The sequence below is a fragment of the Argiope bruennichi genome, chromosome 9 (genome assembly GCF_947563725.1).
Source record: "Argiope bruennichi chromosome 9, qqArgBrue1.1, whole genome shotgun sequence".
Taxonomy (NCBI): Eukaryota; Metazoa; Arthropoda; class Arachnida; order Araneae; family Araneidae; genus Argiope; species Argiope bruennichi.
Window position 1 is genome coordinate 74,789,766 of NC_079159.1, and position 23,670 is coordinate 74,813,435.

Consider the following 23,670-nt stretch of genomic DNA (forward strand, 5'->3'; position numbering starts at 1 on the left):
CTAATGGTGTTCTGCTCTTTTCAAAATTCATTGTTATTTTTATATTTATATATTAATAAATATAGTACCTTCTTACTTGTAAATAGAATACTTTCTTACTTGTGATTGATAAATTTACTCTATAAAATAATTTGGTTTCATAATACAATAAATATCATACAATTATAATAAGTGAAGTGAATTCTTGTAAAGAACTGTGAATAAATAATTTTTAACAAAATGCATGATCTTTTTAAACAATTAAGTAATATAAATATTTTTTCATCTCTTTACAATTTTATGCAAGATGGCTTCCAATCTTTTTTTAACTATAATTATTTTCAATTGTTTAAACAAATTATAATTAATATTTGCTTACTGGTCTACTTATATTTGCAAAAGTAATTCATACCTTTGTTCTTCTTTTCTAATATTTTAACTGTTCAAGTTTTATCTATTGCTTATCAATTTATTTAAACCAATCTATTATTAAATTCAGATGTCATTTTTTAAATCTTAGTAATATTTTCATCCTACATTAAATATAAGGGGGTTTCTTCATAGATTAAATTCAAATGTATGTTAGAATGCTATATTTATAAGATTTTACATATAAATTTGATTTTATCATTAATTAGATTCATTTTTTGATGCCTTACTTTAAAGCACTTTAATTATATGAATAAAGCATTTTATAACTTATAAATTTTGAAGCTACTGATTGGAGACTATTAGAAAGTTTAAAAAAAAAAAAAAAAAACATTTTTAAAATCTATAAAAATATTTTAAGAGAAAACAACAATTTATTTTATTATTGTTGTTATGGTGCTATTGTATTTATAGTGCTATTTTGTGTATGATTCTCATTTGGTAATTTTGATGCACAGTATTTTACATATTTTTATCAAAATATAATATTTATTTTCACTTTTGATATATTATTTTAAAATTTTGGTCTTAAATTTCTTAGAATTTTTGTTTTTATATTAAAAAGATAAATAGTCCAACTGGAAAAAAAAATCAGAATAAAATATTGCAGATATATGTTTCGAGTTAAATATTTATTTGAATGAATTATAATATTTTATTTTAATAATGTTAAAAATTTTTAAGGTTGCTTCCTATTGCAATTAGTTTCATCACAAGGAAGACAATTTAACAGATAGCTCTTATGGATGCAAATTAATGATCCTCAGCCTTGGCAACAAACTCAGTGACCATGTGGGGACTTGGCAGAGACTTTAGCAACAAAACTGAAGATTCCAGAATCTTCTGAAATTTTGGCGATAGATCCATTGCGATGTGATTTTTCTAGTCCTTCTTTGCTCTGTCATGGAAACTATAAAAAAACTGGGGGACCAAACTGAAGTCAGTTGAGTTAAACTTAAAATATTAATCAATCATGAGATGAATTTAGTGTTGAGTCAAGCATTGTTTTAATAGTAAAGTGAGTAAACAGAGAATCTCAGATATTAATAATTGTGTGAAATCTTTCTTCCTGTGGAACTCCATTTGAGCATTTTGTCCTGTAACAAATGTTTACTATCAATTTGCTGTTTAAAATTAGTACTGTTCTATTGTATATATAGCTGTATTTGCTCACTGTGTATCCATTTCTTCATGTTCAATAAATTTCCTTAATTGTTATTGAGCTATTTTACTGCATACCCACTACATCCATTAATTTTTAGACTTACAGATTTTGGCAAGACATTTTTCTATAACAATATTTATTATATTGGTTTTGTATTGTGAAGAAAGTTTTTGAAAGTAATATGGATTAATTGCAGTTTTCTGTAACAGCATTAGTTATTTATTTAAATGCAAATTCAAAAGTAACTTCTTAAAGAACTTAAAAGTAACTTACTTTAAAGAAAAATCAGTACTCAGTTAAATTTCATCTCATAAGGAAAATATATATATGTGTACAAAATGGGATTAACCAACAAATTTCTAAAAATGCATTTATAGAAAATTGCCACTGATGATGAACCTCTTGTACAAATAATATATTCAAAGTAATTGTTTAATTTAATTAATTCTTGATTAAATCGATAGTCATCGATTCATATAACATTTCTCCAAAAAAGAAGAATTTGATTTTGCTTAAGGTGGAGCCCAATTTTAAAATTCTAGACATTGATCATATAATTGCATCTGCTCCATGAATGACAGTTAAATATTTATCACAATGTTGCTTTGAAATGTTGAGTTCTAAACTGCTTATTCTTATTATAGCATAAAGTTTTGAAAAATAAGTCAAAATATCAATTTCTGTGTCATTTGTAAAACACATCATCTTCCCCATTTTTAAAATATGTTATTCTGCTAAAAATCAGACAAGTGTGTGCAAAGAATTTTTAGGCCTTCCAATACAACTCTAGAATATCTTAAATGTTTAATTTCTCTTCCTTTCTTTATAAAATCGCAGTTGCAACTGTCAACCAATAAAAACAAACATTATGTGTGATTAACAAAATCCTTTCAAGCTTTTTGATTATATAATATATCACTCAACAAATATTTGTATATGATAGTTTTTCTATATTGAATAAATTTACATTTCTGAAATAAAGTTTTGATCTAATTTTGTGATAAGTCTCTCTAAATTTAAAAATAAGTATATATCTGCAAGTTTTGCAAACAGATATGAGGAACATTGTGCATAGATGAGTGTACAAGAACATTTTAGTAATTGGCCTTTAAAAACTGTTTATTATCGACCCTACATTTACTAACACTTTTTTCATCTTATTTGATGAAAGTCTATAGTTGAAACTGTATGCCTAAATACAATGTTTAGGGAAATAAAAGCTTATCGCCCAAGCTTAGCTTTTTTTGAGACAACATGTATATTATATATATACTTTAGTTTAAATTTTTGTCATTTGCTGGTAATCATGTTAATAAGATAACTAGATTTATGTGATATGAAAAATAAAAGTCTTAATTTTTTCAATATATATATATATTCCTAGTTAAGCCTAACATTATGTTCATTTCATTGCACTTCACTTGAACTGCTCTAAAATAAAATGAATACAATTTTCCTACATATAGAATTATATTTCTTAGGAATAAGATTAAGCAATATATCATCAAAATTTCAAGAAGTCTAAATGATACAAATGGTAAAATAAAGTAGTAAACTTTAAAGTTGCTTAGATAGATTTAGATATAAAATATGATGTTTAGGTTTATATTAAAATATTTGTCAAAAAAAGTACTTAAAAATATTGCTCATGATGCAAAGACCGAAAAAAAAAATGAGCATGCCGATAAAATAATAAATTTGAAATTACTGTCCGTTTTCAGCAGATCGTCCATTTTAACCTATAACATTTTCCATGACACCAATCACCTTCAGCTTTAGCCATGTGGTACAAATGTATTAAGCACTGTAAAATAATAAACTGGGAGATCAAATTTTAAGTTACTTGTGATTTGTAAATAAAATCATGAAATAGGATATCTAAAATGATATGATCAGACACCAATCAATTTCTCTTCCACATTTTTAAATATATATTAAAACTTTAGTGCTATTATAATGCTACAAATAAATAGTCTAACATTGAAATTAAAAAGTGTTTTTTTTTTTTTTTTTTTTTTTTTTTGTAGAAATTTGTTAAGTAATATGTTTAAACACAATTTTTTATATGAAATTCTATTATTGTAAACCAGACATTCAATTGGCCCTTTTCAAAACATTACAATTAGATTTACGATTAAAACAATACATACTAAAATGAAATCTTATAAAGATATAAGATCTGTCTTAATCCTCTCACCAATAATCCAACTATGCAAGTTCTATACTAATGTGCTGTTTGGGGATCAGTTCCTTTTTCAAATGAGGATGTAACACAAGGAGATCCTTAGTGATAACTTGCTCTACATCCTGCACACTTTGTTTGAAACAGAAATCAGCCCACCAATATATCACTTTTACAACTAGGTTAGTAGTGAATTGCTAGTTCTTTATTGGATCAACTTAAAAAAAAATAGTAGGTTAAAATAATTTTTTAAAATTAATTATTTTCCCCATTGATGTAATACAACTGGTGATCTAAAACAGAAATTGTAGGACAAGGATTTTTTTTTTTCCCCTTCTTTTCCTACTGATACATGAAAAAGTTTCCTAAATTGATTCTCTTCCCATATCAAGGAATTTACAATTCTGAATGCATAGAATCATTTAAAATAGTGAATATGTTATTCTGATAACTATAGAAATTGCTAAAAAGACATGGGGTACTATGATTCATATAAAACACATTATTCATCAAATTGGAGATAAAGTTGAATTCTCTTATTTTCTAATTTCTTTTTGCATACACAAAACAACTGAAATTTTGGTAAACTAATTTGGAGGAATTGAAAATTATAGTCATTATTTTAAAAAGGCGCAATTATGAATAATGTATTAATTAGTGCTAAAATTAAAAAAGAAATTCATTATTTGTAATTCCTTTGTTAAATGTAAGAATAATATAGATATTTTAGTACATTCTTATTTATAGAGCAGTACTGAATTTTGTAAATTTTGGAGTTATTTACCATCTATGAATAATTGTGCTACTTATTGTGCAATTTCAAAACTCAAATGAGTACTATTAATATTAAAGATGAATAAATAATTATGATTTCATATTTTAAAAAAAGAATTAAATTCCGTGAATAGTAAAGCTGACATTTTAAATTTTTTCTTTTTAACAACATAGCTATCGCAAAATTGTTGCAAATAAATACTTAATGTCAAGAATAATTTTCAAAGGCATATATAAAACCATTTTCACTTTATTGATCTAATGTAGATAAATACAGTACAATTGGATTTTCTCAAAATAAAAACTAGTTTAGAATACCCATATAATGGAAGCATAATTTCATTGCATATAAATCATTAGTATGAAATTCATTGAATTCATAAGAAAAACATTGATACAATTCTAAGTAATACAGAATAAATAATATATATGAGAATAAGGCAGTCAAACAAGAGATAAAATTTATACAAAGCTACAACACAAAAATTTAAATGAGTAAACAATGAGAATTACAATAAGATTTTGAGTATATATAGATAACTGATCTACAGAGATAAAATTTCATAACTGCCAAAAAACAAATTATTTTACAAACTGATGTAGATATCAGCATGAAAATCAAATTGAATTATATTGCTAATTTTATAATGAATTTTCCAATTTCTGGCAATTCTAAACCAGTATTTAAAAGAACACAAACTTATTACAGTTTGATAATAACAAAACATCACACATAGGCTAGTACACACACTTTGATTACAATGGACCAGATCAAAAAGCACATAGTACCTTTACTGACTTTTTACTAAATTAAGATATAACATTGTAACTTTAAATATACTAATTTAGAAATCAAAATGAAAACAGCAGAATTTTAAATTTGACAAATCACTTATAAATTTTTCATATTTAATATGATTCAAATCTTGATTGTTTTATTATTTCAATTAATATGGTTTCTTAAAATTATTTAGCTTCAGATATAATCTTTCAATTTTTTTAAGAATTTGTGGGAATTTTTATCTTTTAATCATTTTCAATTATGTGAAAATAAGTGATTCATAATATATTTCAACTAAAAAAAAAGTTTAGATACCTTGAATATATAAAACATGAAATTAATAACATAATAATATATCATCAAGATAAATGGTAATAGTAGAAAGTTAATTTTAGTATTAAAAATAATTTACTACCATAAGTATTAATTCAAGAATAAATGCTAACTCATTTGAATAAATAATATTCAATATTTTTTATATTATAAAAGATTGAAAACTGTACTAATTTTAATGTAACAAAATAAACTAAAGCCTATTTATATATTTTATTAACGCCTAATTTTTAAAATTACGAATAAATGTCCCACATTTTGAATTGTAATTTATAAAATACAATGCTGATTTTTCAGTTTTAAAATAATATTCTTTCTTCAAAATGCTGGCTCTTAGTAGTCAAAGTTAAATCTGCTGCTTATAAATACTGAAAAATCATAATCCTGCACAATTACAGAAATAAATATTTTTTATATTATGCAGCAAATTCTAAATATGTGACATTCCATCTAGTCCTCATATAATGCACAAGCCTATGGTACATATATGCATAGTTAACAAAGCGCTCACTAAACTAAGTATTTCTAGAAGCAAGCGTACACAAGTTTATTTACCTACCATGAGTCCCGGGTAAAAACATGTAAAATTCACTGCCATGTAACATTTATATAATACCCTGAATCACACTACATACTATATCATATCATGGGTGGTTGTAAAGGATTGTTGAACATTTTACATTTCCATTTGTTGGCCATTTTGCTATGCCATGCCAACATACCACAAGAACAGGACAATGTAAATACAGTATTAAAAGTCCTAGCAGAAATTCGGCACAGTTGAAGTAATACTAGCAAATCTAAAAATACTATATATTCTTTATTACAACATTTGAATAAAAATAGGAATTAATGCACTTAACAAATATAAGAATATAAAGTAGCTGTTAAAAGGAAATTCCAACAAACTGTTTATTAAGATATGAAACATGATATGTAAAAAAAAGTGCAGAAAATATTCTCATTAAAAAATGACTGTTTATATCAAGTGTATTTGAGTACATCCTTTCTTTGCTTTTATCTTGTAAGTTGTATCAGTGAGGTTGATAACATTTTTAAAGTATCAAGTGTGTCATAGGTTGTATTTTTATTTAAGTACCTTTACTAACATGTACATTTTTAATGAGCCTAACTATACAATAAAAAATAGTTAGAAAAGCAAAATCAAAGCTTAAAACATGACAAATTTCAACAATCAATAAAATATACACAAAACAATAAATGATGAAGCTGAAGAGAAAAATAATGCAACAAAACACAAAACAACAAAATTTATAGCATGCAAATAGAGTATTAAAAAGCAAAATGCATTAATTGTGCCACTGCTAAATATTCAGCAAAAGAAATGAAGTTTCACACTCACCAATAAGCAATTTAACACTTCTTAGATACCCTCTTAAATATACAATTTCATATATAATAAAATCTAAAATCTTAAAGAGTATTAATTTCAGTTTGATATAAAAAAGAAATATCAACCTTTGAAACTAATTTTAACAACAAAAAAAATTGATACATAACTTTCCTAAATATTTCTAAATAGAAGTAATTTTATTCAGAAACTAAAACATTTCTTTAATTGCTATTTCATAATTTTTAAAAAGTTTAGCAGTTTCAATTTTTTTCCACGATTATTTTTAGTAAATTAACCTTGCGTTCCTATACAGTGGGGGGAAAAAAGCTAAGATATCAAAAAATATTAATGATATTTCTTAAATTAAAATATCCACAATCTTGAAAGCAATAGAGAACCAGAAGATTTAACAAAAAAAAGCCAGAATATTATGCCAACCCCCAAAAAAAGAGCAAGGATAGAAATACAAAACAATACTACTACTACAATAACAATTACATGCATCTAAAAAAGAAACAAAGCTCATAAATAAGGAAAAGGTTAAAATGAAAATGTAAACATAATAAATATATACACAGATCTCAATCTCAGACCTATCAAATACTGCTCAATGCAATAAGCCATAAACCTAATAACAATCAACAAATGAAAAATATAATGAAACAATTAAAAAATAGTAATGATTTCAATATTACATGCTGTTTTTATCATTTACTTCTCTAGTCAGTCTTTTAAAGTTATTAAATTGTCAGATTTTGTATTCGCAGATCTGAGAAAATTTTCTGGCCCTTACAAACTAATTTCATAACTTTTTAAAAGCCACTTTGTAATTAAGTTAAAATAAAATACTATAAAATCAAAAATTTTACTATAGTGAAGCTTTTAAGCAAAATTACAATAAAACATATTTCTTATTGTCTGTCATCATAATGGAGTCAATTCACATTATCATTAAACATCTGCTTGCCTTTTATAAAATTAAATATCTTGCATTTGGTATTTCTAATACGAACAATTCATGTAATATTTACATAATTTTTCAATTTTTTTGTATGTTTTAATAATAAAACAATTTTTATACTAAAATTAATTTTTCATTAAACAGTTCAAAAACTTTTCTAACACATTCAATATTGTTTTAATATTTACATTAGAATCATTCTATTCATTGACATTATAAAATAAATCTGAAATATAGATAAATTATTAATTAATAAATATTCATGCTTCAGTTTTGGAGCTATATAAAAGAAAGTCTCAAGCAAGTTTAAAAATTTTCCTTCAAATAATCATAGTCTATACTTTAATAATTCATGCTTTTTAAGTAAACACTTGAAAATTATTTTCATACTATAACAATCTTTTCCTTCTGTATTGCAACAGCTAAAAGCTTAATAACATTTTTTTTTCTTACCCAAAAACTTTATACAAAATGTAAATGTTGCATGCGATGTTAAATGACTGTAATTATATTTGTAATGTAACAAAGTAACATGAATTAACCCCATTATAAGTTTTAAATGCATTTCATTAAAAAAAAAAAAAACATATATGAACTGTAATTACACTGAAATCTGATTTCAGACATAAATTTTACAGCACAGTTCCAATTTTATTTCAATATATCACCCAACAGCAAAAAATCCTATGGCACTTTATCAATTTAACCATTGGAACATGAATGGCTCATTGACAACTAATGCTTCAAAGAAAATTATAGTTCTCAAAGGCTTCTCTCCACACAGCAGGTAAATTTCCTTAGTTCTCCCGGAAGGCTTTATTTTCCTCTCATATGATACAGTACAATATTGAATCTTGTCACCAATCACGTAATAGCTACACAGCATTTAAAGGGAGTGCCCAAAATTTATAAAGGGGGAAAAATAATCTTTTTTTAAATAGAATCCAAAACAAAAAATCAAACATTCTTTTAGAGTAAATGAATATTCAGATTCCAGACATTTACTAAAGCCTAATTTTGTTTGCAAGCAAAATCTGCCAGTGGAACTAAACAAATTAACAGCCAAAGAACATAAAATTATAACTTAAGATTCAACATAAATACAATAGTTAAATAATTAAGCTTACAGTAAGGTAAATAATTATGCAAACATCATTTATGTAGATAATAATGGTCAATGGTCACATTAATCAAAGATTTTCATTTTTACTTAGGGCCAGAAAATTAGAACCAGTAACAACTTTTTTCTTTGTTTTTATTTTATCTGACTAAAAGGACTTTATAACTTTCAGAGCATTTGACATGCTTTGAAAAATGAATAGTTGATAAAAGATTTGGCAAAATTTATTAACTAGAATCTCAAGGAACATAAAATGGCCACAACAGTTAAGAAAAACTTAATCCATCAAATCACAGCTAATAAAAGTAATTATGAAATACTTAATGATTTCTGCATGCTTCCTTCGAAGCATTTTACAAAACTGCATAAAACACAAAAATTAAGTAAACTCAAAATAGTTGGCTCACAGTTTTGAAAGTTGTCATTAACTCCTTGTGCTGAATTCCTACTTTCTAATAAGTTCTTTAAAAACAAATATGCAATAAAAATACTCATTATGCTGCATTTGTAATATGCATATTGGTGAAAAAGATTTTAACCAAAATGTTAATTAGTTATCAATATTTTTAATCACTTATCAGAATTTTTTTTTTTTTTAATTCTAAATGAACATCACCGGGTGAAGATGTTACTAACAGTGCATTCTAGCAAATATATAAAAACATCTGTAATAAGAAAGGCCATTTTTTAAATCATCATCATCTCTGAAATACTAAGATAATGGAATACAAGATTCTACCAAGTTTAAAATGCATGAATAGCTTAAAAGATAATAGACTTGCATTTGGGGGGGAAAAAAAATCAAATCAAAAAAATATTGGTAAAGGGCTTCTAAAAGTAGAGGAATTCACTCTTTTCCAGTGTATTAGTACTATAATTTTAGGTATTAGAATTCTTCATCAATTCTCAACACAAGGAGTCAGTATTAATACATCTAAACATTTTCCTTCACTTGAATATTTGTCATACCCAATATTGGTCAGACACTTGTAAACAATTTCAACTAACACTGATATAAATCAGACAATTAAAATATATCAACAAAGTTAAAAGAAATCAATAATAGCACAGGTTAAGAGCAAGAGAAAAAAAAGAACAAAAGGGGGAAAAAATCACAGATCTACTGAAAATGCTACTGTGGAAAAGCCCATTCATTCTGAGCTATGGCACTCGAAACACAAGCCGCAAGAGAAGCATGAGCTGCTTGTTTCTCTGTTGCCAGATTGAAGTGGCATGGCTTAGCAATTGGTTTATCACTTGGAGGTGCATTGAAAATATACGGTTTGCTCAGCTGTTTGTTATTGTCGGTGGACAAGCCGAAGTGACACGAGACAGGTTTGCCGATGTCGGTGGAGGTGTGCGGTCCCTTCATACTCATACGTATGTGAAGGTCCAGCATCACTTTGCGAGTGAACTTCAGTCCGCAGTGATCACACACAAACGGCTTCTCGCCCGAGTGAGAGCGCAAGTGTTTCTGCAGATTCCCCTTCTGGCTGAATTTCTCATCGCAGAGCTCACACACGAACGGCTTCTCGCCTGTGTGGATGCGGATGTGCTGCTGGAGGATAGTTTTCTGACGAAACCTCTTCCCGCAGTGTTCGCACCCGTATGGCTTCTCCCCGGTGTGCACCCGGATATGCTGCAGGAGTATCGCCTTCTGACTGAACTTCTTGTCACAATACATGCAGGGGAAAGGCTTCTCTCCCGTGTGAACCCGAATGTGCTGAACGAGGATGGCCTTCTGGGAGAACTTCTCACCGCAGCGCTCGCAGCCGTAAGGCTTTTCTCCCGTGTGGATCCGAACGTGCTGGTGGAGGATCGCCATCTGAGTGAACTTCTTCCCACAGTAGGGACATGTGAAAGGCTTCTCTCCAGTATGCAGCCGTATGTGTTGATCAAGAATCGTTTTCTGGTTGAAACGCTTTCCGCATTCTTCGCATCCGTAAGGCTTTTCACCAGTATGGATTCTGATGTGCTGCTGTAAGATGGTCAATTGGGAGAATTTCTTCCCACAATACATGCAGGTATAGGGTTTTTCACCCGTGTGAATACGTATGTGCTGCTGGAGAATAGCCTTTTGATTGAAACACTTGTTGCAATGTTCACAGACGAAAGGCTTTTCTCCCGTATGAATCCGAAGATGCTGTTGAAGGTTAGCCGCCTGGTTGAACTTTTTATCGCAGTGTTGACAGATGTAAGGGCGCTCCCCAGTGTGGATGCGCATATGCTGAGTGAGAGTCCCTTGGGAATTGAATGTCTTTTTACACACTTTGCATGCAAAAGGCTTTGAATGAAACTGGGCATGTTGATGAAAACTGTTTTTGTCCGCAAATGTCTTACCACATTGATCACAAATTAAAGCAGTTATTGGAGACTTTTCACCATTGATAGGTGGTGGCGGTGGTTGGGGAGGAGGTACAGGAACATTCTGATTATTATTTAAAGGAGGCTTTTGTTCTTGCTGCTCAAAATTCCTGCCCGGTGGATACAAGCCAAGAGGAATGGACTGGAATGCCATTCCGGAAAAAAATAAATTCAGCATTTAAAATTCTAAAATTTATACTCGGAGAAATTTTATATGTTTATAATTATCACACTACTCCCACATATAAAATTCTGAAATGTTCTTTAGATTTAAGCACTATTTTTAAAGAACATATGAAATGAGACAAATTATTTTCAATATATATACATATATATTTAAAAAAAAAAAAATCAAAATAAAGAATAAGTATTTCAATAATTCAGAGAGATAACTTCAAAAAATGTTTGGATAGTTATAACATTACTAAAAATGAAAAAAAATCAACAAAAGTTATGAAATTTTTTTAAACAACAATCCATAGACTCTTTTTTTTATTTAACCATTTTCACACCATTTCAAAACCATTTAATAATTTTTTAAAGTTTTTGAAAATGTCAATAGTCTAAGTTCGATGATGATTTATAAATGATTAGAGCTTTTTCTTGAAAGCTACAACAAAGAAATGCTTGGTATGATGTTTATAAAATGCTGTTCTAATATGTAAATCATTTGAAATGTTTTGCATCACCATTGGTTTTTCTCTATTTTATATATTTAGTCTTTAGATACAGAAGGCAAATATCATGCTTCTTTCCTCCAAGGCAGCGTAAATCTAAAAAGGAGGAAAAAATGTATTTTAAAAACATATTATATACACACATATGTGTGTGAATAATAAAATTGTAGCTACAATGTTCATCTATAAAGAACTTTATAGTCATCTGGGCAATTAAAAATATATCGCAATTACAAAATGTCGTCATAATAAATTAAGCAGCAAAAATATAGAAAATACTTTCGTTACATCTAAATACTTACTTCAACATAATTTGTTACCAACAAATATTAACAGCTTATGCAAACAATTTTTTTAAAAAATCGGCTTTAATGAATTTATTGAAATTAAAAATTTAACAAAAAATACTATAATTAATGATTATATCTACATTAAACTGAGGAATCAACTAACGTAAATGTTCTCTTATGGCCCAATATCAATATACAAATAATTTTCTTTCATCTCAATTTAACTTACTCATACTAAAATATGTACAAAGATAAAAACTTGGGACTTTTATAACTTGATAATTTATAGACATAAAAATATTCTGCTGTTAAATGCCAACTAATTAATTATATTGTTTTAATTTAATTACTATTAAATATTGTGCCATAATATAAACATAATGAAAATACAGTTCATATGAAAAAGATTAAGTGATTAAAAAACTTGTTAGTAAAGTCCTATGTCTTATAAAAAAATACAATTTTAATAGTAAATTAACTGATAACACTCATATTTTTGAAATTGAAATAAAAATTAAGCTGTTACCATTTTAAATTTTAAAAAGTTTGGCATTTTTTTTTTCAAAAACTGCAAAAATTGAACTGTTATTTTCAAATTGTATTTCTTAAAATGTCAACATTAAAAAAGGGAATTCTTGCATTGGTAGAATTTTATCACTCTGTAAATCTTAATATGCATTTAGTTAAGGTAACAGTATAAATTTAACCATTAAATTTCCCAACATTTTATGCATGCATATTTTCTTCTTTAAAATTTACAGATGGTAATTGCAGATTGCATAGTTTCTAATGTAGTAATGAATATTCAATTTCTCTAAATAATATTCCAATATAACTCGAGGCTGTATATTTAATTATCTATTAATTTAATTTAATATAATTTTTCAAAAATGCTTTACAAAGAACAGTTCCAATTCTGTAGTTTTTGCAATTAATACAATAAAAGAGAAATTAGAATATCTAAAATATCAAAATTTAAGTAAATCAATATTAATCAAATATTTCTTCATGATATGTAGGATATAATCTTCATATTTATATATCAATATGAAATTAATTCAGGAAAAGATAGAAAAAAATTTAGTGTTAGAGAAGCAAGAAAATGTAATGTCTTGTAATCCAAATACTGAGCCTCTAGAGCATTTTTGGAATAAAAAATTAAAAACCATACCATAAATAAAGATAAATTTTAAAATAATTAATATTTATAAAGTTATTACTTCATTTATTTTGAAGGTGATAGACTTCAGTTTATAACATAATGAATTAAAATAAAGGTAAATGCAGCCATAAATATAAATATTGAAATATTCAAAAATGAATGTTAAAGAACAATGCCAAGTCCTCAAAGGTCCTAATTTAAATCATGTAATTCTTACGTAATTTGAAAACTTCCTATTGATAAATATTGACAGAATCAGCAAGAATATATCGAACTTTACACCTCTGTGACTTATTTACTTCAAATTAAACAATTAAGCACTCTATCAGCATTCCAATTTGGAGCTTTAAAATATCACAATTTTTAGCTTCAAAAAAAGATGAAAACATTTAATGAAATTAGAAATGATAATTAAAAATAAATAAATAAACAATTTGGATAAATAATTTCTTTCAAGGCAGACTTATGTTTTAAAGTTAGAACAGAAGTTTTTTAAAATGTTAAAAAATTATATTATAATTCTTGTTTCAATTCTGAATGAATGAAAAAATGATTACAAAGAATAAAATAAACAATAGCAAGATGTTTCAGTAAAAAAAATACTAAATCAATATTATATAGGGTGGTTGTAATTAAAATGATCCAACTCTGACTTACATAAAGGCCGTTCTGATTGATGTATTTTGTTGAAACTTGGTACATATGTTTAGACCATGGGGGAAAGAAATCTGCAACATAAATTAATGGTTCAAATTTCAACCACTGTGTGGAAGAGTTGCACATAAAAAAATTTAAATGTTTATTTAATCACATTATTTGTTCAATCTGCATTTTCTTTGCATTAATCACAGTGGATGAGATATTTCTTGAGGAATTGCAGCAACATGGGTGTTATTCTTGCTTTTTAATTTAGGCAGAATCCATACGCTTTACCCATTAACACAATCTTTCAGAACTTCTCAGACACAGAAATCACAGGGAACAAGGAGCTGGGAAGTCAGAAAATGTCCCAAAATTACCTGATCATCTTTAAAGTAAGCACATATTAGTTCTTCACTTATTGAGTAATATGGAATATTACACTATCTTACATGAAGATAGTAGTTCCTAAATATTTGCATTTTTGTAAGACAAGAATTATTTACTGCCATAGAAGTTTACAATAATGAGTACCTATAAAAGAATACCTTTTTAAGTTTTTGAGGATTATTCTCTGTACAGAAAAAGGGGCCATAATAAAATAGAAAAATCATACTATAAAGTAATACAATAAGAATACAAAGGCTATTTATGTATAATGTTGGGATACGCAGTACAATATATGACACTTCTGAATTTTCGTTGCTTCATCTAAGGTAAAACGCATCTCATCTGACCACAAAATACACTAATGCAATGTCTAGGATTATTCTGGTCAGGAACTGGTACATAAACTAAATGCATTTTTCTAGGTTTAGAGAGTACAGTTTTCACACCAAGTGGATAAACATATCCCTTTAAAATAGATTGCAGAACCTTTCCTACCACAGAAAAATGGAGAAACAAATCACAAGACACTGCTGAAGTACTTGATATAAGAATCTTTGAAATTGGACGCTCTTTCAATCATAGTAATAGCAACTATGTCCACACTCATTTGAAATTCTTTTCTGTCCTCTTTCTGGTCATATACCTAAACCTTCATTCTCTTTAAATACAGTAATAACCTTTTTCAGTACACTCATTCTTTCATTTTTCAACCCATTCTTTTTGAAAACCTTTCATGCATCAATATTCACATAGTGAAATTAACCATTATAGCAATTTTGACAAAACAACTGGACCAAAAAAGTTTCATCTTTTTTCTTTAAGCCATGGCGAAGAATGATTTTAAATCATTGTTCACAGGTATTTTCAAATGTTCTTATTTTACTTAACAATTTTTCTGTATTGCAAGAAAAATGTCATCTAGTGGCTTAAGTTTAAACTATCATTCTTCTGCTGTTTTTTTTTTTTTTCCCTCCATGGTCCATATAATGCTTAAACCAGGTTTCAATGAAATATATCAACCAGAACAGGCTCTATATAGATTAGAGTATAACCAACCTTTGTGTGTGTGTATATATATACACACATACAGAGTGATCCCAAAATCATAGTACAAACTTTAAGGATTGATGCAAGACACCATAACGATCAATTATTGTATAGGAATGCATACAACCATAAGTGCCTCAAATGATGCAAACACAGGAAAAAGAGATGAAAGGAAAGACACAGTATTTATTGACAGCACTGTTCACAAATGCAACGCTTACAAAAACTGTTCAAAATTGTATCCATGAATAGTGATAGATGCTTGACAGTACTGGTGAAGAAATTTGAGTACATGTTCAAAGATACCAGGTATTACACACAGACATGCAGCAGCTAGATATTTCAGCAATGAGATTCTCTTCCAAGTCAGATGGAGTTGCATGAACAAGGCTCTTCAGAGGTGCTTATAAAATGTAATAAAAGCTGGATAAATTGAGAGATCGCAAGGCCAAGAGACTCATACATCACTCTCCATCCTCTTTTCTTCACATTAACCCATTTCATTTTCCTTTCGTCTCTTTTTCCTATGTTTGAACCTCACTTGCACCCACACATCTTTATACAATAAATTATTGTAGAGTGTCCTGCACAAACCCTTAAAATTTGCATCATGAATTCAGGATTACCTGCATAAAACTTTTGTGCATACTAGAATTTTAAAGCTCCTTATTTTCTTTTCCAGTTATTGATTAAGACAGTTATACTAAGCTTAATGTACCTTCTAACTAAAACTACAGTTGTAGAAGTTGGAATGTGGCAGAGCACTATCCAAGCCTACATATTTTTAAAAACTAGAAATAAACAAATAAAAAAATTATTATATACTTCAAAACAGTGGTTTTTACATTTTATCCATACTCCACAAACTATGTTTTATAAATTTTGTGACTGTGACATAAGAATTGCCTGATATCTGATGAGTCAATTTTGATAAGTTCAGACACATATGAAAATTAAAACCATCAAATTTGGTTATGTTTGCTCCCTTGCAATACCAACGCAAACACTGCTTTATAGACCAATACAGTTCATTCTCATATTTAGAAATCCTCCATGCTTTTGCACATGTGTCAGGATGTGCTTGTTTAGTCAAAATTGAGGCAAAACGAAAGATGAAAGGAGGAGATGGATATATTTAATAAGGTAAACTTGGATTATGCACAAACTGCAAATAATTTGTAATATTGTTGAGAAAACATGCTAATTCACAATAAAATAATTTAGAGCTATTTTTATTTACTGAAAATAGCCTAAACATTAAGTTATGAATGGAAGAATTCTACTCTTAAAATTTGGTAATTCTATTTTTTACAAAATAATAATTTATATTAAAATATTCTTTTCTTTCATTTGTTACTAATTTTTTTGATAACATTCTGATATTAACAATAGTAGATAATCTCAATCACATTTAATGATATTATATAAAATATTCTTCATGCCACTCCTGAAAACTTTTATTACACCCTTGAAATAGTCATATAAGTAATCAACACAGTTTTGAGTTAAAATAAAATAGAAACGACATGGCACTCATATGCACGTAAAGGGGCGGGGGACCAAACAGGGAAACAAATATCAAATAGAGCCTTCCTTTTTTAAATCAAATGCACCAATAATTATTTTATCTTTAGTATTATCATTCTTATTAAAAGAGCAATTATAAATATTTAAAATCATTTATATTCTCTTATTTCTGCAGACTTTTTTAATAAATAAAAAAATTAGTCATTTAATTAGCATGTCATAAAAATCTTCCTTTTTAATACAATAGCAATACATTTTCAGTTTTATGTGAATACATATTTTTTTTAAAAAACATTTTAAATATAAAATATATTTTTATTTATAAATGTATTAGAATTTTGTCAAACATTAATATTAAATACATTGTAACATTTTTATAAGTGGTTAACACTATAAATATTTGATTTCCTATGTCATAAATGCAATCTTTGTCACTAGTACTTCCAATTTTGCATATAATTACAAAGTATTAAAAAATATATATTTTGTTACAGTTAAATAGCTCTTTTTCCATTAGAAAAAAAAAATTACTTTCCAAGCAATAATTTTATAATATTTGTTATATGCGATGGTAATATAAAACTCAGAATTAAAAGCAAAAACAGAAAATATATTCACACTTTTACAAAAATAAGTGAAAAGCAAATTAAAATTGATAAAGTTGCAGAAGTTGTTGACAATCTTCCACACAATTATATACGCAAATAAATTGCAATGATATCAATGACTGGCAAGCTTACATATCACAAAGATGACAACTTATAGAACAGATTTATAGATATATATCTAATCCATTATAAAATAATTGAAATTTGCAAGGTTGACAGAGGTTCCAAAATTATTTTAAAAAGATGTAAAAAATTTTGATATTAAAATATGGACGAGGAATATATTTTCACTCTGAGGTAAAGAGCTTAAGAGTATTATGTTAAATTTTTTTTAAATGAATGATAAAAAAAAATAATAATAAAAAAATAAATGTTGAACCATCCAACAACTTAAGAGTTAATGAAGCCATTGGCATAACAATTTTTTTTGGCATATTTTTTTTAAACATATACTATTCTATTTATATTAATATATTCTGTATTACTAAAAGTAAATTCCCATACGACCTTACATCAGGGTTTATATATTCTGCATGATAATTATATTCATTAATTTATCATTTATTTTCCAACAGTTATTTTCAAAGCTTTTATCTCTAATTAATTAAAATTTGTATGTGCTAATAACAAATTATCTTTTTATTAGTCCCGACTAATATGAAGCTATGTGATATTACATTGCTAAGTGATTTCAAATTATACAAATACTATCTATAACAGTAATATCTTTTACTGCTGCTTAACACTAAGCTAATGTATATTTGACATGACAAAAAATTCCTCATATATAAAGAAACTGCAAAATATTTTTATAATCCAAGTAGGTTAGCAAATGGCAATAACTTAAAAAACTTTACCATGTGAAGTAATTTTAATGACAGAACTAAAATCAAAAGAAAAAGTCACAAATGCAATAAGTAATGATGCAGAACTTTTTGCTTTAAATAAAGATGAAATGACCTACCATCCTAAAATAAATTAGCAGCTACATGTGACATGCAAATTAAAAATACAAATTTATAAAATACTTATCGGCAATTATACTCTTTACATGTTAGTTTAAAATATGGGTAAAAAAATTTCAAACTATTCTGTATTTATCAGGTATGTTTTCAAAATTAGAAACAAATTTCATTTTTCATCTTTAATATTCTTTTATATTATTATCCAGACATTAGAATAACCAAAAAAAAATTATTAAAAATCAGTATCCAGTGGAAAAACATTTAAATATTGTTACTTTCAGCTATATCATTTAAATAATTTTTCAAATACTAAAAAATATAAATATGCATTCATTTGATAAAGCCCAAATTAATATTTTTTTATTGTTAACATTATTTCTAATAATCATTTTTCAATTTTTACAGGAAACTAAAATAAAAACACAGCTCTAGTACTTGGTTAAAACGAAAGCACCCAAGCTTCACATTCGCAAGAAAGTACTGTTATTTTTTTAAAAAAAAACTGTCAAAAAATGCTTAGCATTTATTTAAAAATAATTTTCGAAAGTTCATACATACTTTTTTAATATTAAACTTGTTCAGAAACTTAAATGCACGCATGAAAATGTACCAATGAATTGATGAAAAAAAAAAGTACCTTCATGTCTTTGATACTAACACATCACATAAATAAAAAAAGTTTGTCAAATTATTAAAAGTTTGAATGATTATTAAAAAGCAGGAAAAAAATGCCAGTCGAATATTTTAAACCCGTCTCTAACAAGCAATTAACATGATTAAGTCATTTTTTTAAGTTGTTAAGTTGACGATCTAAACATGAACTATTTTTCTGTAGAGGGTACACTCCGCACTGCAGATGGTTTTTTTTACATAGAATAAGAACCAGGATGCGCGAATAGAAAATAATTGCACTTAAACTATTACATAAAAAAACACTTTTACTAAAAAACAAAATCGATAAGTAAGAAAATCATTTTCACCAATGGAATTTTTTATGTCAAAAGATAGAACGATACCTTGATGTAAGTGACGCTGCCAAGCTGCATTTTTTGCATGGCTTTTTTTTTGTAAACAATCACCGCGCCTCAGCTAAATCGTTGCCACTAAATAATTTTAAATTTAAAGTTCTGTAGTATTGATGAATGTCATTTGTCTCATTCATTGCTATCTTTCACAAAACAAAACTTTCGAAAATGTTTAATTATACCAATCGGGAGAAGAGTTAACAAAACAATAATATTAAGTGAAAGATTTAAAAGTTTTTACAATAGCAAATGAATTATTAAAGTAAAAAAGGGAAGTCGTTTTTTTTTAATAATTCGAAAAACACTGTAGGGCATTAAAATAAAAAGAAACAATGTACTGAAAGAATAATTAGAAAAAAATACAATAATTAAAGCATTGTTATAATTCTAATTTGATTTATACAAGGATGAATGATGTTTTTAGGTATCCATTAAAAATGTTATCATGCAGATTAAGGATAACATTCCTACATATGTATTAGAAAAATAAATATTATGCAAAATGCATTGGATTTTTTTCTTTACTTTTGTAAGAATAAAAACTTGACATTGAAGACAAATGATGCTTTTAAAATGGATTTCGAAATGATCTAATAGTTCCGATTTAAACTTGCATACTAAATGCGCTACAAGTGAGGAGAAAAAAAAAAAAGATACAATAAAACAATCTTATATTTTATCAAACAATAAAATACTGATCGCAGGTGGCGTGATGTTTTTTTAGGCATAATGACACAATATAAAAAAGGCTTTTCAAGCCCATCCAACTTCTATTTGGATAAAATACTTATTCTTTTAGTTTCGATTTACTTTCATGGATATATTTCGTTTGTAGTCAAAGTTATTTTTCAGCTGAATTACAATTTGAAAGTAAATGAGGCCTAGGATATAAGATTTATTGTCTATATCTCCCCCGTCTAATCTGAATTTAAAAGAATATAAAATCTTAAAAGCCTTTATGGTATCCCGCAAAGATCTGATTCCCTCCCCCACCCTGCTGTGACTGAAGCAGTCATTCTCAACCTAAGGAACATGCTTTCTTAGGAGAAGGCGATACAAGAAAGTTACTTACTAAATCTAATCATTGAAACATAGAGGGGAAAAAAAAATTTGCTAATTCAAAAAAAAAAAAAAAAAAAAAAAGCTGCTTTTTGAAAAAATCAAATATTTTTATTTTTTTAATAAAAATGTAAAAAGGCACATATTTAAAATTGGAAGGAAAAAAACCCACTTCTAAATGAGGAACCAAAAATAAAAAATGTTCATATGGAGTTGAGTTCAAAAGGTTAAAATAATGAAAACATTTTGGAGTTATTAATTTCATCATTTCCTGCATAGAAATCCTAACCAGATAGATTTCATAATAATATAATTTCATAATCATAGAATTCTTGAGAAGAATTTCCTGCTCAATCATTTTTAATGCTGACATGCAGAATTCTCGATAATTATTTTAAAAAAATCAAGTGAAAGTAAAAGTTTGAAAATTACACTGCCTATTGAAAAATACATTATAAGCAAAGTTTTATATAACATTAGATACTGAAAACTAACCTATATTAATACAGTATTGAATGTAATTTTCTAATATTTTCATCAAATGAATATTGTATTGATGAATACATTTATGAATTACAAAGAGCAAATAATACCAGAAAATAAACTTAAAAAAAGTTAGCTTTAATCAGATAAAACGAATTTTATTTTAAGAAAAATTGATTTAAATCCTTATGTTTTATTTTGTACAATTTGTCATTATAGCATTTTAAAAGGAACAAATTTATTGAAAAACAGCGATGCAATTCTGAAATAATCACTTGTGAGGTTTCGATACTTTTAATGTCAATTAGTACTGAACTATGACAATAACAAAATTTGGTCGAGTTATTTAATGCAGCCTATAAACTTAAATAAATGAAATAATTTATTTGACATTTATATTCATTTCTTTTATTATCTATAAAAGATATGCAATTAGTTTTAGTAAGGAAATAAAAAGAAAGTACCGACAGCTAAAATTTCAAAATATTTTGGAGAAAGAAATTGCATACTTAAACAATAATTAAATGAACTTTAACAATGAATCAGAAAATTAAAAGTTAGAATAAAGAAATATCCTGCAAATGATGTGATTTCTCCATGTATTCATAAAAAAAATTCCAATATATTAAATTGGTAAATGCAACAAGAGATGCATACTTTAGTACTATTTTATATTTTAAGGTAGGAAGCTGTCTAATCCAATAACAATTTCTGTAATTTTACATAATTTGATTCAATTAATAATAAATGATAATTTTAATATTATTATAATATTGTACAATCATATAATACGACTGACAACATAAGTGCTTTTCATACATTAGAATCTGCATTATAAATGCTAATTAAGAAATAATTTAATATATATATGCTGATAATAAATAGTATAACAGCTGTCAATGGAAAAAACACATTTTTTTAGCTTTTATTGTATTTTATTTTTATTTTAGCTTATTACTTTTTATTGTAAAGTAATAGGAGCATACTGATGTAAAAAACATATGCTAAGATCATGGGAAGCCATTTAAAAAAAAATTAGTATGATATATCTTGCAGATTTACTTTCTACCATTATTTTAATTTCACTCTAACCCTTACCATGAGAAAGTGATAAAACTAATTTATTCTTGCTTACATTTTAGAACAATTTTTGCACTTTCTTGGTATTTCATCTATTTATTTCAACAACCTACACAGAAGAATAATATAGAACTAATTAATAACAAATATTATTAACTGATGACATATAGTTAACTTAGAAAAGTATTGGTTAAATGATTGTATTTATTATGCTTCTAACTAAATTCTAACTTTAGAGTATGTCTGTGTATAATGATCCCATTTTAAAATTTATGCACATAGGCTATGTCAATAACCATGCTTCCATGAAAAACTATTTAATAAAGATGAAAGCTTCAACTATAATGAAAAAAAAAAAGAATTTGATTAATGATACATTTCAATATATGTGTGATGTTATAATTTTCTTTTAAAATTGGTGTAATAAGAGGAGCAAAGAAACAAAGTATTAAATTTATGAAAATATAAGTTGATTTTCTTTTTCAACAATAACTGCAAGAATACATGAAACAGAAAATGGAAATATTTACATGACTATACATAAAAAATAATTACACACATAAACAAAATACATTCATAATTTAAAATTAAGTATTTTAAGGAATAGATGAAAAACACATATCATGGCATCTATGACTCCAATCATTTACAAGATTATTCTAAAGTTGGAAATTTCATTTGCAAAGCATTGCTAGTTTAGAAAACAACAGTCTCAATATATATTTTTAACTTTACGTTAAATATCTACATGAAAAAAAAAAAAAAAAAACTAGTAATGAAAATGGCAACAATGATCTGATTTGAAAAATACAATGTTTGAAGAATAAGACATAAATGTGCATGTTTTAATTTAATCCTTTGCATATATGCTGCATAGATTTTAATGTACAGTTTATATTTCTAATTAATGACCTGAGAAATACAAAAAACAATTTTTCTACTTTCAAATTGAAATATTAATGAATTAAAAAAATAAAATTTAAATAAAATGAGAGCATAAATATGATATCAGTATTATTCTCAGTACTATCATAGAAAAGGTATAGTGATTTAACTATTAAACAACTTTTTATTAAATTTCTAAGCATATTATCTATTTTTTAAATTCTTCTCTCCAAAATACCATCTTATTTTAAGACAATATTTCACAGCATTTTTTTATCTTTATAATTTAATTTTTATAACTATGCTCTAACTAAATATCCATCACAAATAAGAGAATTATTATTATTTTTAAATTGCAGAGCTAATTAAAAGATATATTAATAATTAAAAA

General features: G+C 26.5%; 1 protein-coding gene across 6 annotated transcripts; it reads right to left on the bottom strand.

The window, feature by feature from the left end:
• Window positions 1–4,871: 4,871 nt before the first annotated feature.
• On the bottom strand, window positions 4,872–19,846 carry LOC129983979 (zinc finger protein 501-like). 6 transcript variants are annotated; one of them, XM_056093713.1, is made up of 3 exons: window positions 19,764–19,846; window positions 14,229–14,299; window positions 4,872–12,215 (listed from the first exon to the last, which is right to left on the bottom strand). In XM_056093713.1, exon 3 carries the CDS (start codon window positions 11,618–11,620, stop codon window positions 10,211–10,213), a length of 1,410 nt encoding a protein of 469 aa, XP_055949688.1. In that variant the 5' UTR covers window positions 11,621–12,215; window positions 14,229–14,299; window positions 19,764–19,846; the 3' UTR covers window positions 4,872–10,210. The 6 variants fall into 6 exon arrangements, with proteins under 6 accessions (XP_055949688.1, XP_055949691.1, XP_055949689.1 ...); XM_056093716.1 differs by lacking the exon at window positions 19,764–19,846 and adding an exon at window positions 19,728–19,746; XM_056093714.1 differs by lacking the exon at window positions 19,764–19,846 and adding an exon at window positions 19,306–19,648.
• Between the last annotated feature and the right edge of the window lie 3,824 nt (window positions 19,847–23,670).